The 16,576-nt window shown below is 42.9% G+C and overlaps 1 protein-coding gene across 3 annotated transcripts in view; it reads left to right on the plus strand.

Annotated features, from left to right (window-relative positions):
* The window catches only part of dscama (Down syndrome cell adhesion molecule a), a 109,826-nt gene that overhangs the window by 18,310 nt on the left and 74,940 nt on the right, over positions 1-16,576 (plus strand). For all 3 annotated transcript variants that reach the window (XM_054754733.1, XM_054754731.1, XM_054754732.1), the window contains exons 2-3: positions 2,349-2,666; positions 3,130-3,279. In XM_054754733.1, coding sequence (XP_054610708.1) covers positions 2,349-2,666; positions 3,130-3,279 — 468 coding nt within the window. The remainder of the gene's footprint in view (positions 1-2,348; positions 2,667-3,129; positions 3,280-16,576) is intronic.

Raw genomic sequence — 16,576 nt, forward strand, 5'->3', positions numbered from 1 at the left:
TCTTGAGTGCTTTTCGGTTTCCCCCTCATCCCCACTCAACCCCTTCCTGCACCATTTTCTTGGCATCGCTCTGAAAAATAAATGTAGTCCTACTGTATCTATCTGAACCATTGAGATCTTGAAGGGTTTTGTGTCCATCAAGCTTTCTCATCTTAAGAAATCAGTCACCCAGAAATGGGTGGTGGTCTCAATTTTTTATGAGCTGGTGCACAGAGGACTGAGACAAAAGCAGCGATGAAGCAGCCTCTCCTCCTTGTTCAACTACCCTTCTTAAACACGTCAAGCAGACGCTGCAATGATGGCTGTCAGCTTTTTGTTTCACTCTAAACCTTTTTGTAAAATAATCACTAGAAGTAAAAAATATATTACTGTTTCTAAAAATTGTTTTACTAATGACACGAGAAGCAGTGAAAATTCAAACTGAGCGCTAGGGTGTAGTAGCAGTAATTCTACTCATATCTAAACTACGGCTGCCAAAGTTAATGCATTAATAGCGCGTTAAAGGACGTTTCCTTTAACACTATTTTTTTTGGCGCGCGATTAACGTGCAGATGTCTTGTTTGACCCTCGGCCCACACCGTAGTTTGAGGAAGTAGCTGTGACAATGGAGCCAAAAGCGGGAGCAAATATTGAGCAGAAATGGACAAAGAAAAGAGTATTTTGATTGGTAAATTAGCTTCAAAGCCCTGGCAGATCTTAACAAGACCAAAGTTATTTGTATCTACTCTCCCTGTGATTTGAATTGTCGACCTGCCAGACAGAAGTGAGCTGCAAGAAGGTACTGAAGCGCTGCCGGTATTTTTTATTGCCATTTATACAGTGGTATGTTGGCATACGAGTGTCCCCACAGACGAGTGCTTTTTTAGATGCAAGCCGTCTCTCGACTGATTTTTTTGCTTTGAACTGCAAGCTAAAATTTGGGTACGAGCAGCTAGTTAAAGGCAGGCATAACCGAGGACAGCTATGTAGGGGCTTATGTCAATGGTGGTACCATTGCTGAAGAGCTACCAATGCTAACATTAGCAGCGACTAGCTAGTCACCGGGAAAGATCATCAGTAAAACGTATGTACATTATAGCGATCTAATTTATATTTATATTAACTATTTATTGTGTAAAACACAGGAAAAACATAAAATTAAAAGTACAAAATGAGTACAGACCCACCATCCACCAGTACGAGCCTGGACTTTGAATGTTCGCGGAATTGGCCAATAAAGAATTTTGCGGAAATTGATATCATGTGAATGAATTGCTGTCATGAGGAGAAGGAACGTTTGTGTGGGGAAGTATTTCCCCGGCGAACCGCTCAATCGTGGCAGAACTTCATCACAAACAGTAGCCCGTCCCGAAGTAACCATGCCGAAATGGCGACCTGAAACACAAAAGTTGCACACACAACACACTTCGAAGCATGCTGGAGCATAACTCTAACCGAGGTTCCGCTGTGTCATTGATCGGAAATTTGGTTAGCCAGGGTGCATTAACCACACAGTGCTACCAAAACAACTCAACTCAAACAAGTGTTTACCCTGCCTGCTATGGTACAATAGCCAATCCCCTTCTGTGCATCTTAGAAGAATTTTGTCTTTTGTCTTTATTTTACAGACAATGGTAAGATGCAGGGTCAGGCAGCTATGGTGTTTTGTTTGCACGGTTGTCCAAATGGAACACCTTTGGAACGCCTGGCCCTGACTTTAGAAAAACATTTTTGTAGAATCGTTGTCAAATTTGAAATGGGTTCATGTAAGGATGGAAGCCGTGGCCCCATTAATGTAAATGTAGTTAATGTTTTAAGTCGGCCACACTGCTGATGAATAGGAAAAATACCGTACGCTAGCCAATGTCATGGCTCCTTTGCTTGTTTTCTGCCGTCTCTTACTTAAGATACAACAACGTTGTAGCTGTCAACATACAACCACGGACTTTTTAACACCTGCCGGCCGGTCCCTCTGAGTGCAGCATGTGTGAAGTGAGCGTGGCTCCAAATGTGCTGAAACATGTGTTCGTCCCAGTGTTTGTTTGTCGTAACAGGTTGAGCGACCAGTGGGTGGAAGTGGCCTGTGATTTGAGCATGCTCATTAGGAATTTATGAAGCGCTAAAATGTTTGGTCTCCAGGGAGGGGGGATTGGCAGCTGTCGCACAGGCAGGCAGGCACGCGGGAAGACGGCCTGATGACGGGAGTACTGTAGAGAAGCTGCACCGACACACAGTCGAGTAGTGATACCTAAAATTGAAATAGTTTAGGTGATGCTACAGCGAAGTTAACCCATAACACATAAGAGAACACATAAACGCCATTTGTGATGATGACTTTCTTACATGTGGCTTTCTATTTTTTCTTGCAGTTCTCTGTGAAGATCTACGTTCCAGCTTATATTTTGTCAATGCATCTGTGCAAGAGGTAGTGTTTGCCAGCACCACAGGGACGTCGGTGCCCTGTCCCGCTGCAGGCGTTCCACCTGTCTCACTGCGCTGGTATCTGGCCACCGGTGAGGAGATCTATGATGTGCCAGGGATTCGCCATGTGCACTCCAATGGCACCCTTCAGATCTTCCACATCCCCCCTTCCAGCTTCAGCAAACTCATCCACGATAACACCTACTATTGCACAGCGGAGAACCCCTCAGGGAGAATCAGGAGCCAAGATGTCCACATTAAGGCTGGTCAGTACCTCCGCACTTAAACCCCAGTAACTGTGGCCTATCAGGTCTTGAACAGCAGACTTCACAAGACAAATAAAGTTCAAGTATAAATGGTGACATCTAATAAAACCAATAAATACGGTCATATATACTGTACAGTTAAACCCAAATTCTTCATAGGTCGAACGTCTGTCCTGCACAGCAGAAGGCCGTTGGCTTGGTCACAAAACAGCTGGTTAGTGGCCACTCTTGCCATGGAATGAGACAGACATTGGGGGAGTTGTTGCAAGCAGACGATAGCTGACGGCAGGTAACATCTCTCCCCCAAAGATTGCCCCATTCCACGGGAAGAGTGACCACTAGGGAGCTGTTTTGCCACCGGAAAGGCAAACAACCTATTGTTATGCAGGACGGTCATTCATCAGCCACGCTCGACAACAACCACAACAGTAACCCTACATGTATTTTTTTTCTTCCCTACCAGTCCTACGAGAACCCTACACTGTTCGGGTGGAGGACCAGAAAGCCATGAGAGGCAATGTGGTGGTCTTCAAGTGCATTATCCCTGCCTCAGTGGAGGCCTACATCACTGTTGTGTCCTGGGAGAAAGACACAATGTCAATCAACGCTGAAAGTAAGCCACATTTCTTACAACAGCTGTCCTAAATGTCTGCGAGGTTGCTTAGGTTGTCAATACATGGAAGGATGTCAGATGATGGCGTCCAGAGTCAAGATGAAAGTAAGCCCCAGTCTGACTGAGTAACAAACTGGCTGGAGAAATGGATTACAGTCGACTGGAGATTGTAGACTTTTGCTCATGCAGGATAAGATGCTCAAACTTGCTAGCAAGCCAACATATGAATTGCTGTGCAAAAACAAATAGTTTTCATTGCAAGCATTGACAGTGAGTACAGTGGATCCCTACTTTCCATGGGAGTTACGTTCCACGCCTACCAGTGAGGGAGCAATTGATACATCTATACCCCTCCAAAACCTCCTACTAGCTTCACGTTCTCTCCCGCTTTGGGATGAACATTTGCAATAATTTGCAAATTTGTTCACTAGTGAAGAAAACTAACAAGCTTAATGTAGAATCCTGGTTTGAGCCCCAAATATACCTCACACACTAGGTACTCACCACTGATGAATGATAATGTAAGATGATCCATAGAGCAGGTGGACTCGGAGTCACGGTGTAGTCACTCACAGCGTACAACTATGGTGCGTTCAGAGACCGCCGAAAAAAGTGCAACATCTCAAGAAGACATGAACACCAACATTTTTTGAACAAAAAATCTGCGAATTTGTGGGGATCCACCCCGCTTGAATTTACCTTTTAAAATCTTGAATGTACATTTATTAAGTGTACAAATTTGCCGTTCGTGTGTAATATTAGCAATGTTGAGTTGAGTTATTGCAACACAATTGTGACAGCGGATGTATGTGTTTCCGTGGTTAACTGACTTACTGCACCTCGTGCTGAACTTACAGTATTAGCCAGGCGGTCTTGTGTACGTCTGTGTTTGTAAGTCGGTCTGACCCAATGACAGCGAGGTCTCGCTCCGTTTCCTTTGCCAGTCTTCCACGAGCACACAGGCTGCCAACCGTGTCGCTTAGTCTCAGTGTATTGACCCATTTCTCTGGCTGATAGGAAGCACTGTGGCGCTCCAATCATTCAAATCACTTAAATGGAACACTCGCCTATGTGATTGTTTCCCAGCCCTTGGGGGCAAATTCACTTTATGTGGGGCATTTAACAAACTCGATATACAAGAGTTAATGTCATTTTGCTTTTGGATGGAGGGCAAATGCTTTTGAGAGACTTTTTGTTGCTGTTGTTGTTGGTAATGTTTCACATTCGTCCTCTGAAATCTATCGCATCCTCATCATAAAAAGGATAAAGATTACTGAACGCTAAAGACTGACCGTCACCTGACAACCACTCCAAAATGTTCCCTGTACGTCACTTAGGGGCTTTAGGAGCTCAAGTCAAGCACCGAGCAGTACAGGACACATCTGAACACATTTAATGTGTAGCTGTAATGTGTCACCATGGCTTCTTACGGGTTAAAACATTGTTAAACAGTTTGGCAATACGAAAAAAACATTTCAACAGAATTTGTATATGGATCTTTGGAGAGACAAAGAAGAAGTTGCTGCTCCGCTGACACAAAGTGTAAAGCCGTGTAAACGCTGTCAGAAAAATCAAGCAGCCACCAATCCACCGCTCTTCTTCATGCTAAATAATGGATGACGGAACCCTATGAATTCGTGAGCAAATGGTCTTTATTCACGTCTCAGTGCGTGCGTCCCGCCATTCTCATCTTACTCTACAACACACACTTTAAGTGCACTTTGTGTTTTTGGACCCATGTTTGTGAGTCCGTCTTGCAGAGCGACTAACACCCCAGCAGAACATTGTCCAAACCCTAATTAATGTTCCACATTTCAATAAATACTTGAATTGAAAACCAAAACAACTTTGAAATATAGCTTTTTTTTCTCTCGTTGACATGAATAATTGATTTTAACAGTTCGGTTTGGAAGCGGTAGATATGACGTACGTGTGTGTTTGGCAGGTCTCACTGGACATAGACCATGTGGAGTTGTTGCACTACTTGATGACGTCAGAGCCCAATTTGCCATTTGTCATTTTGAATCATGTTTTGAAATACAAATGATCTTCTGTTGCTTCAAACAGAGGGTCTGTATACTCGCTAAACATAGGAACAAAGACGGTAAGTTGGCAAGAATGATCCCTCCTGCTACGTCTTACGCTCACAGACAGTAGTCCCGTTATAATGTGTTTATTAGCGAAGGCAAAATAGCGGCTAATATCGGTGGTCGTGTCTCCCCTCTCTGAATTTTTATGTTCATTTTCACTTCGACTGTGATGACTTTCCTTTTCTTTGGCGCACTGGCGATTGAGAGACATAATGAATTGTAAAAAGTTAACAAATAACCGATCACAGGCACACACTGTATTCTTCCCCCCAGCATGTGTGTCAAAAGGAAGTTTTTAATTGGTTAACGGGAGCGCCTTCGTGACCACGAAGCATCGTAACGCAGAACGTTGAAAACCGAGGACCGCCTGTATTCCTTTAGTTTGCCCTCTGATGGAATAAAGCAGGTGTGTCGAAAGTGCGGGCCGGCCACAGCTGTTTTTTAATTGGCCCATTTTAAAAATACAACTTAAACAGGAAAACTACAAAAACAACAGCAAAAAAGAGCAGTAATTTTACGAGAATAAAGACAAAATAGCAGGACAATAAAGTCATGATATTAAGAGAAAAAATAGCATAATGTTTAAATGTTAAGAACAAAAATATGTATTTTTTTTTGTATTATGAAAAACACAATGAAAAACAAACAAAACAAAGAATAAAGTTACAATTTTAGGAACATTAGATTAGAAAATTAGATATTGTAGATTACAATAATAAAGTCAAAATATTATGAGAGGCAACACATAATACTACAAGAAAAAAGGTACAAGAAGAAAGTAGAAATATTTGTAAAACAAAATAGAGTGCAGACCTGCGCCAAGCGTCATAGTTGCCCCCTTATCGTGTTTCACACCAAAATAGGAATCCTACAATGTTTGACTCAATGTTTGATATTTTGTAGAACCTCTTGGAAACTTGTCCTGTATTTTTTTCCCAAGTGCTCTGACCATTTTTTGTGGAGTTATAGGCAAAAACGCCCCAAACGGTCCTGTCTTGCGATGTTGAAGGCTCCTTTAAAAAAATCCTGGATCCAGACGGTGATCGGAATCACCCCCAAGATTGAATCAGTTCTTCCATATCCCATTTCCTACAATTCCTGAAAATGTCATCCAAATCCATCTCGAGCTTTTCAAGTTATTTTCAACCCAAACAAACAAACAAACAAACAAACAAACAGATAAACGTTGGCAAAAACAATGAAATAAAAAAACAAGCAAAAAAACGTAATGTAAGGAGAAAATGTTCATATTGGCAACACGCTTTGTCACTGATAACACAAAACTGACTTTTTCTTTAAATATAAAAAATGTCTCTGTATATTGACATGGGTTGGTTTAAAAAAAAAAAAAAGTAAAGTTTCCTTGGTGGAAAAAGCTTGGACACCCCTGGAACAGTCATCAGCATTTAACAACAACAACACTGCAATATGAAGGGCTGCTCAAGATGATTATTTACTGATACGACAAAGGGGACAGTATGAACAAGGATAAAGAGAGCTTGGAAGACCTTTTTGTTTTTAAAAAGCGCTGAAAGTCGCCGGTGACAAACAACAATCATGTCTTTCATTAGGGAGATCCAGAGATGCTCGTTTTAATGGGTAGACTTGCAGGTTGTGTGCTTCAGGGACGTGTTGCTGTGGAGAGTGGCTTGCTGCGGCTGTGCTGCTGAGCCGGGCCATTCCCCAGGTGCAGCCTGTGCTGCAGTCACTGAGGAGGCCTTGTACTCATTTGCCTTGGCCTGATGCTGCCTGCTCTGCATTCAGCAGTAGAGGGCCGAGAAAGGGCCGACCCCCCACCCCCAGCACCACTGCAGACTCACACACACACACGCACACGAAAAAACAGGCTTTCTTTTCATGCAGCACACGTGCTTAGCATCAGAGCCGTCGGCCATACACAGATGTATTTTCTCATTCTCTGTATTGACGTCGACATTGACACACAAAAGCCTTGTTTGGAACAAGCAGTATGCTTGCCTTTTTGGTTTTACCGAATCTATTGCTAATGTGAAGGGTTCCCAAAACATCCAGTCCCCACCGTCGCTCTTTTCAGCACCCGTTTGTTGGGGTGTCGGCTGCACAGTACTTGACGCTTACGTAAGGCGGAGCAAGGCACCGTGGTGTCCAATCATGTATAGAGTGGAATACTCTGCTGTCAACTGTTTGGACTGTATGCTAGGACACATGTGGAGTCTTTCCGTTGCTTTCTATTATGATCACTTGTGAAATGTGTGGAGGAACGATTTCAATAAAGTCGTGTATGAGTGTGAATGTTTGTGCCTGTTCCGTCAGCCCAAAACCCCATATGCATATGTGCACCCCAAATGTAACTGTCGAGCAGTGACCACATTATTATAGTACGTGTGTGCCTGTGCATGTGTCACACCCCCCAAAGCTGGAAACCTACGGGAAATACTCTTTATCTACTTTTGTTTATGAAGTCATTGTTTATGATGTGTTCTGCATTTTTTTATTTATTCACAATATCTCCGTCACGTTTTATTCCATCCATCCATTGTGGATACGCCTCGTCCTCATTAGGGTGACGAGTGAGCTGCAGTCTCTCCCAGCCGACTTTGGGCGGGTACACCCTGGATCGGTCACTAGCCAATCACAGGGCACATGTAGACAAACATTCACACTCAGGTTCACACCTATGAACCGTTTAGAGTCTCCACTGAACGTAACGTGTAACATGTGGGAGGAAACCGTAGCACCAGGAGGGGGAGATTCGAAGCCTCCATCTCTCTTGACTGTGAGGCCAACATGGGGCTTAAGTTTGTGGTGTTCGTGTTTTGTTTTATGAAATTATTCATGATATTCGCTGGTCTATGACGGCTTGCTTGTTTTCCACATATGTCCATTTGATTCAGGGATGTCCAAACTTTTTCCAGCTAGGGCCACGTACTGAAAATGAAAGGATGCAAGGGCCTGTTTGATATTTAAAGCAACGCATGAGAACTGTTATATGGATGTATTCCAAGAAAAAACTGAATCACAGCTTGGTGATAGAGGTGAAAAGGTCTATTATTAGAATGAACTTCGCTCTTTGCTCTTATTTTTCCCATTTTTGCTGTTGTTGTTTATTTTTTGTTTTATTGTTAAATAATATTTTACCAAATGTCCCCGCTCTGCGCTTTGGGCACCCATGACTCAACTGCTTGTGGTTTGAATTATTTTCTGCTTTCCTAACGTCATTACATGTAGCTTTTTATCTGATTCTCCTCTAGTTATGTGTACACGTGCGTAATGGTATCGAGCAATTACTATCACAGCACGGACGCAACGCAGTAACCCCCAGTACAGCAGGTTCCCGATCTGACAAAATTGAATTTAGGAGCATTCTGCATGAACATGTATTTTACCATATTAATCAGACATGAAGTCGACCTCTTGGGATTGGCAGCATGCAGAAACATTTTCTATGAAGTCATTAACACATTTGGGCTGGCCCTATGCTGAACCAACGTGTGCGCTTCACAGTTTCGTGTTTGTTGACTTTTGGGAAGTAAGTAAGTAAGTAAGTAAGTAACTACCATAGGACCATCCATCTTTTATTTTTAAGGGTCACTGACATGATTTTTCAACTTTGCCTAAATATGTTCTATACAGTCAAGGAAAAATGATGAGACCACCCTTGTTTCTTCAGTTTATTGATCCATTTTAATGCCTGCTACAACTAAAGGAACATTTGTTTGGATGAATATAATGATGATTTGAAACTTTCCAATATTGGTTTTGCTATTTTATTAGAATTCTATGCAGTGGTTGCTGCTAGTGGGGCAGCACAACCTTGAGCCAGCTGGTGGGCAGGTGATATTTTTCCTGGTCCGTATTTTTCCTGAAACGGGAGGAGGAGGAGACTCTAAGCCCCCCACACACCCCCACCCCCCACCTCCCCTCTTTTCTACCTCTCTCCGTTGACAGGCAAGATAGGGAGTGTGACGTGTGACTTTTTTCAACATTCGTCATTCTCTCGTCCGCCAGCGATTGGCTGGAGTATTGTTAGTCACGCAGAAAAATGGGTCATGTGCCCCGTGGACGTTGTCTGTTTGGACAAACACCACCAAACACGCGTACCTACGCAGGCTTCCCACACACAAGCGCCACAGCAGAGCGTGGCGAGAAGATATAAACAACTGTACGTTCATATGGTGAGCATCCAGTGTGGAGCTCATTGTTGCGTCTCATGAACTGCTTCTCACGAGCTGCTTTTGTTCCTCCCAGCCGGTGGCGGAGGTTTAGCCAGATTAAAAGAGGGATGCAGATAAAGAAGAAAAAGAATGGGGAGGAAAATCAATACCTTTGGGCAGGGCAGCATGCAGACCACATGCTGACTCATCATGGTAAAAAAATCCATTTTTCCTAGCTTGTCTTATACTGTATGAATTAATTAAAGAAATAGGGATGCCTATCCGATCTCCAGGATCAGGATCGGCTGCCGATCCGCTGTATTTTGAAGCCGTATGACGTTCGTAACTCTGGACCACTCTCCAACACGGTAGGTGCAGTCATGCGCCTCAAAGCTGGTTGCCACTTGGCTCCCGCCACCCGCAAGAACGTCCGCGGTGTATTGTAGTGAAGTTAGTTTCACGTTGGACGTTGGCTTGTCGGCTCTGTAGCTACAGCGGTAGTTGCCCCTCACTGTGCCCGGACTGCTGTGTCATCGTGCAGGGAGCTCGCACGGGAAGCAGTGGCGGAGCTGCGTCGTGGCCAGTGGTGGCCGTGGCCACTTCGATGGCCATTCAGACATTTCAGGTAGAAACTTCTTGCCACCCCATGTGAGTAATGGTCTCACCTTGGCCACCCTAATGAAAAATATCGGGCTCCGCCACTGCTCGCACGGGAAGTGCTGCTCTAACCGCTGGTTGTTTATACTAGGGACCGTCAAGAAATTACCATTGCATTGAAGAGAGTTTGTTAAAAAAATGCCATGTATTCTAAATCACACCACAAATTCATCTATAACCGTGTCAAATGTTTAGTCCTATCCTAAAAGTATTTTGCGTGCCGGTTTTTTCCAATTTTAATCTTTTATTGGGTGGACTTTTATTGGATCTTTATTGGATCGGGGACCTGACTCACAGAGTTTGTTGCAAAAGCCAACAATATTGTTGGTCATGCTGTGTAATAGGAAAGGAAATTCAGCAATACTTTGGTTGCATTCTTTTTAATGCTTTGAAGAGCTATTTTCATAGCAATATTCAATTCCACAAATTCGTGTTTGTAACAAAAGCTTATTTTTGAAAAAAGAAAAAGAATTGGCACCAGATCGGATGGGATCGTCAAGACTAGAAAAAAAATGGGATTGGATGGGAAGCCAAAGAACGCGAATCGGGACATCCCTAAAGAGCAACTGAATTGTAATATCTGACACTCTATTAAAGCGTTAGAATTGTTAAATGGTTTTAAAATGAGCTTTAATGGCAAAAAATAATGAGCTGGCTTACCTGACATTAGCCATTTCCTGGGATAGTCACATGACCGTCACATGTCAACCACTCCCAAATGTTTCCTGTACATCACTTAGGGACTTCTTGCGTTCAAGTCAAGCACCAAGCTGTATGGGACACATTTTAGCACATTCATTTGTGTTTTAGGATGGTTACACATGCAGAAACCCTGTGAAGTATGACATGATATTCAACTTGGCATGGCCAATACATCTTCCTACACGATGAGGCTGAGACTGGCAGGAACATTCATGAAACAGACTGATGCCCTTTCGCTCTCCCTTTCTCTTACTTGACTTGACGCCGCCGCGAGCATCACCCTCCGCCTTCCTGTGGTGCTGCTTGCTCACCAATGAACACAATTTGTCTTTCATTGAACTCGCAGAGCAAAGAACAACCAGGGTGCGAGCAGGAGGAGGTTTGAAATTCCCACAGACTCCCTGCAGTGATACTACGTGACATGTCACTGAACACAGTGTTGCTCACCTTCTTCACTGGGACAGGGAGGGGTAAAGTTGTGGGGAGACGGGGCTGCTGCTGACTCATCTGTTGTTAAATGTGGTAAATGGGGCGGGGGCAAGTGATTTTATAATACATGCTAAACATTTACTTGCGCTGATTAAATATTGGTGAAAAAGGAGTCTGCTAGCTTATTTCATTGTGGACATGAAGCTAACAGGTTAATTTCCACAACACACAGACCGCACACAGAAACCCTTTTCATTTGCCTCTCTTCTTTCACCTTTCTCTCTTTCCTTTTTTGACTGCCAGACTTAATTTTACCAGGCGCTGTTTCACTTTGCTCTGCCGCAACTGTCGACTAGCTGCAGTTACCAAGCACGGTGAAGGTAGTAGTGGACCAAACCATTTCATGTTCCTATGGGGGGGTGGTCAGTCAATACGGAAGATTACTTTTGGTCAGTGCAGATATTTAACTGTTTCTACCACATACAAGAGATTGTATTGTAAAAAAAATCACATCCAGATACTAAATTGTTTTACCTATTTACTGGGGCCCCTGTCAGAGGGCCCTTGGAATTGTTCTAACTTTGCCCCCCTGTACGGCGCCCCTTAGAGGAACTAAAGACTCTTCCATAAACAGTGAGGTCTCCTTTGTGCTGCTGCACTTTGGCATATTTTCTCGACAGTGTTGGGGGTTGGCGATGGCTGCTGCTGCCCACGTACCTGGACGCGCGCCAGGTCATGCGTGGCTCCGCGCCAAGATACAAATGAGCTATAAGAGCAACATAAGCTAATCATGGAAGCAGCAACCAATTAATTGGCACTTAGATATTTTGTGGACTGGATGGATTTGAGACTGTTATCAGCAGGTTAAAATGACCGGTATGGGTGTCGCTGTGTACAGTCGTCCCTCGCCACTTCACGGTTCGAATTTCACAGCTTCAACCTGTCTCGGTTTTTCAAAAATATAGTAATTAATAAATCATGCTGTTTTGTGGTTGAATTGTTATTAGTCAAAAAATATGCAGGTTTGAATTATGTCACAGCAGGCGCAATGATCCGTAATAAAAACACGGGCTACTGTTGCGTCCGAAACCACGGCAAGCTAAAACTCAACTCTGAACCCCCGATGCCACTTTCTGTCTGCCTCCAACTCACCTCCGAACACTAACTAACGAACACATTTATTTCAACACACACAAGCACAAGTCTTATGTATGTCTTAAATGGCTTATTTATCCTCATTTCTGGACTATAGATGCACTGGCATATAAACCGCACCCACAACATTTTACTGTACATATACAGTATAAGCCGCACTGGTCTATAAGCTGCAGGTGTCCATGTCATACTGTAACATGGGATATTTAGTACACAGAAAGATGTTACACGAAGATTTTTTAAAATATGATTAAATAAATGCTTTTTTCCAAACAGTGCCGAACAGTAATACAGCTAGTTAAACAGTGCAGGACAGTGCGTGTAACACGGCTAGTTAAACAGTGCAGGACAGTGCGTGTAACACAGCTAGTTAAACAGTGCAGGACAGTGCGTGTAACACGGCTAGTTAAACAGTGCAGGACAGTGCGTGTAACACAGCTAGTTAAACAGTGCAGGACAGTGCGTGTAACACGGCTAGTTAAACAGTGCAGGACAGTGCGTGTAACACAGCTAGTTAAACAGTAGCACACCAGAGAGGTCATTCATTTATTCCTCTTCAGCCTCTTCCTGGGAACTAAAACCACTAAAGTCATCATGTTCAGGGTCAGAATTGAACAGCCTCACGATTTTTTCATCACATACTTTGTCAGTTTCTCTGTCTCTTTCGCTGTCACTCTCGGTGTCACTTTCACCTTGACGAAAATTAGCACTTTAGCTTCAGCTGTCCTCTTCATCATGCAGTAGTCCAGCCTTATTATGTCTACTTTATTGAGTAATACTTGTTTAAAGGTGACTGTAGGGGTGTTAGTTCATGTCTGGAGGGCTCTAATAATGGGTAAAAATGTATTTAGAAGGTCATAAACAGGTTTTCTATCCGCTAACTACAAAAATATTCAATTTATAAATAAGGAATCCTCCTTTGTGGAAATCAACTGATCACGGTTGGGTCAGGAACCAAATAACCGTGATAAACTAGGGATTACTGTACTGGTATAAAATATGTCCGTGTAGATCTCCAGGTCATGGTAATCCGCATATGTTGAATCGAGGCGACTGGACTCTTCTTGTTTGTGAAAGATGTTTGACTTTTAAACCAAGACTCTTCAGTTCAAATATTAATATATAATATTATATATAAGTGTGGAGTCCCATTTATGGGCATGTCCCTTGGGGGTGGTCTCAATAGGGTTGTTATTGTGGTTGCTGCCGGGCGTGGCTGGGTGCATAACCACCGGCCTGGTGGCAAAACAGCTTGGTTGTGGCCACTCTCCCCGTGGAATGAGACAGTCCTTGGGGGAGAGATGTTGTAATAAGCAGACGATAGGTGATAGTGATGTGTGATTGATGGATGCGCTCCATAATATTGACGTCTTTAATAATCATTACAGTTAGGGTTAGTTAGGGTTGACACAGGCATATGCCGGGATCCCAATCTGCGTTTCAATAACCGTAAAAACGCCTCAGAATCGGTATTCTGGAAAAGACGTTTACATGTCGCAAAGGTTTTTACAATATTCTGATTAAAAGAGGAATATTGTGTGCTGGGAAACGTGGTGAATATTTCCTCAAATAGCGGCCTCCATTCTAATAGACGCCATGGATACCTGCCAACCCCCCCGTTTTCTCTGCGAAGTTCCTGTCTTTTGCCCCTCTTTTTTGCCCCCCTCCCGTTTTAATAGTTTTCCGTATTTTTCACGTATTTTCATGAAAAAATGCTGTGCCGGCGTTTGTTTTGGTTTTAACTCCATTTTCAGGCATCATTATTCATGAATTCATTTTTCCGGCCTCACATTGTATGTAACATCGTGAGCGACGCAAAGGGGAAGATTTAGACTATAAAATATTCACGATTACTGTCTGTCAACAATAAAAAAGAAATTAAAAAAGAGAGATCACATCTCTATCTTATCCATGTTTAGGCTTGTGGCACCAGTGCACCTTTTAATGCCTTTTAGGATCAAAAATATCCACGTGCAAATACACATAAGTGTGTGCATCTCAGAGGGAGATGGTGTATATCTGTGAGTCTGTCGGTGTGTAGGGGGGGTTTGGCTTTGAATGGGTGCTCTTATCGCATGCATGCAGCTGCCGCAGTGTCTTTGACAGACAGAGGTGCTGTCCATGCATGCCACTCACAGCGCCTATTCACAGCCTTCCTCCTTCGCTGTACCCCCGCCACATCTCTCTTCTATCCCCGTCTGTGTTGCATTCTCCGACAAGGAAGTGAGCATAAGACAGAAGAGAAGGGGGGAAAAAAGCACGACTTGAGTGTTAATGCAGACTCATTGCGCCGTTGCTTTCACATCCTCGCCCCGAATATGAAAGCAAAGGACGGCCAAGAAACGAAATGTCACTGGACATCATTTTGCAAACCGATCCAAGGTACGTATGCTAGGAAGCTACAGTAGGGTTACGTTCCGGGGCCATCAGTGAATGGCCAAAACCTGTGAGTAATTTATTCCCCCATAAGAATGTCTATTTTTGACATATGACTCACTCCCCTTCTCCCTCCAAACCCTCCTGAAAGCTTGAGGTCGACGTTCTCCTCCTCCTCCTACTCATTTTGGATCAACATTTACAATAAAAGTGACCAAAACCCCTCCCCCGTCTCTTTTCAATAGGCCTCACACGCTCATTAAGCGCATTTTAAAGTATAAAATGTGTCGGTACTTACTTTTTTTACTACTGATGAACCAATGGCATCCGAACAGCAACTGTGGTGTGTTCAAGGACTTTCAAGGACAAAGTGCGAAATCTCAACGCTTGACAAAAAAAACATCAGTAAGGCATGAAGACATAAACGTCAAAATCGTGGGCTTTTGTGTGTGTGTGTGTGTGTGTGTGTGTTGTACATTTTACGTGTATTATTATGTATTTATTAATTATTACCGTCCTAGGGTAAATTACATGTGTTTTCTGTGGAAAGGAATGCTTATTTTCAGACCAAAAATGTGCGAATAAGTGGCGCCGTGAATGCTGAATCGCAAATGCAGGAAAGGAAAACGTTTTTTTTGTGACTTTATGCCTTTTTGCTTCTTTTTCCATTGATGCTGTTTGTTTTTTCTTGAGACTTTTCTTGTGTACATGTATTCACACAAACACTCAGTAGGCCTCAAACCGGACCTGTGCAATTACTGAAGGTATGTTTCTAGTTTATATCAGTTAGTAGATCATGCCTTCCTGATTTTACTCCAATTGTCCTGGTTGCAAACAGGTTTGGATGACTTTAGCTAACAAGTAGCATGAAAATGAGAAATGATGGGAAAAGTGGGATTTTTTTGCAATGTGGAACGTTATTATCTTGAATGTTTTGATGCTGAAATTGGTTGATTGAGTTGAGAAATGGGGAAAAATCATATCCATTTCAATGGAAGCTTCTTTCAAAAAGTCAAACTAGATAGCCTGTTTTTTTTTTTTTTGTATATAATTCTTATTCATCCAAGAAAACACTTTCCGGACGCCATTTTCAAGGAAAGCAAGAAATGGTGCTGAACAGCGGTCCTAAATTACCACCATACATGGAGTTCTTAAAGCTGTGACATGAGAAACTCAAACTGTCTCATGGAAACCTTGTGACGTTGTCATACTTGACCGCTCACAAGGTTTAGGAGTGGCATGAACCCCCAGCTCCTGATACCGCGTCATCAGGAAGTAAATGTGCTGACAGTTTCAATGCACTTTGAGCACCTTAAAGTTCGAAAAGTGCCATACAAGTGAAAATACGTTAAAAAACTGAACAATTGTAGGACAGGGTGTGTAAAATGGTGGATTCATTTTATTTGATTCAGTTTATTCATCCATTCACCTTTGGAAAACGAAGTCCTGCATGTGTGTCCCTGCTTGTCAGTCCCCGAAAGGTGTCGACCAAATTCTGTGGTGATTGTTGAAATTTCAAGTCAAACCGGAGGGGGGGTGTTTGTCACAAAAGGAATAGCGCAGGCAACACAGTAAGGGTGCACGTTTTGACAAATGTTCACCCTTTTGTGTGCAGGAGGAGTAGGAGTAGTAGCGTTACATCATGGGGTGTCCTCATTTTATTTCACAATAGGTACATTAGTATTTTTATGACACAATTGCCATTTAACTTTGTTCATTTTAGAAGTATTTTTAAATGATCATTGCTATTTTAGC

Source organism: Dunckerocampus dactyliophorus, chromosome 16 (assembly GCF_027744805.1).
Source record: "Dunckerocampus dactyliophorus isolate RoL2022-P2 chromosome 16, RoL_Ddac_1.1, whole genome shotgun sequence".
NCBI lineage: Eukaryota > Metazoa > Chordata > Actinopteri > Syngnathiformes > Syngnathidae > Dunckerocampus > Dunckerocampus dactyliophorus.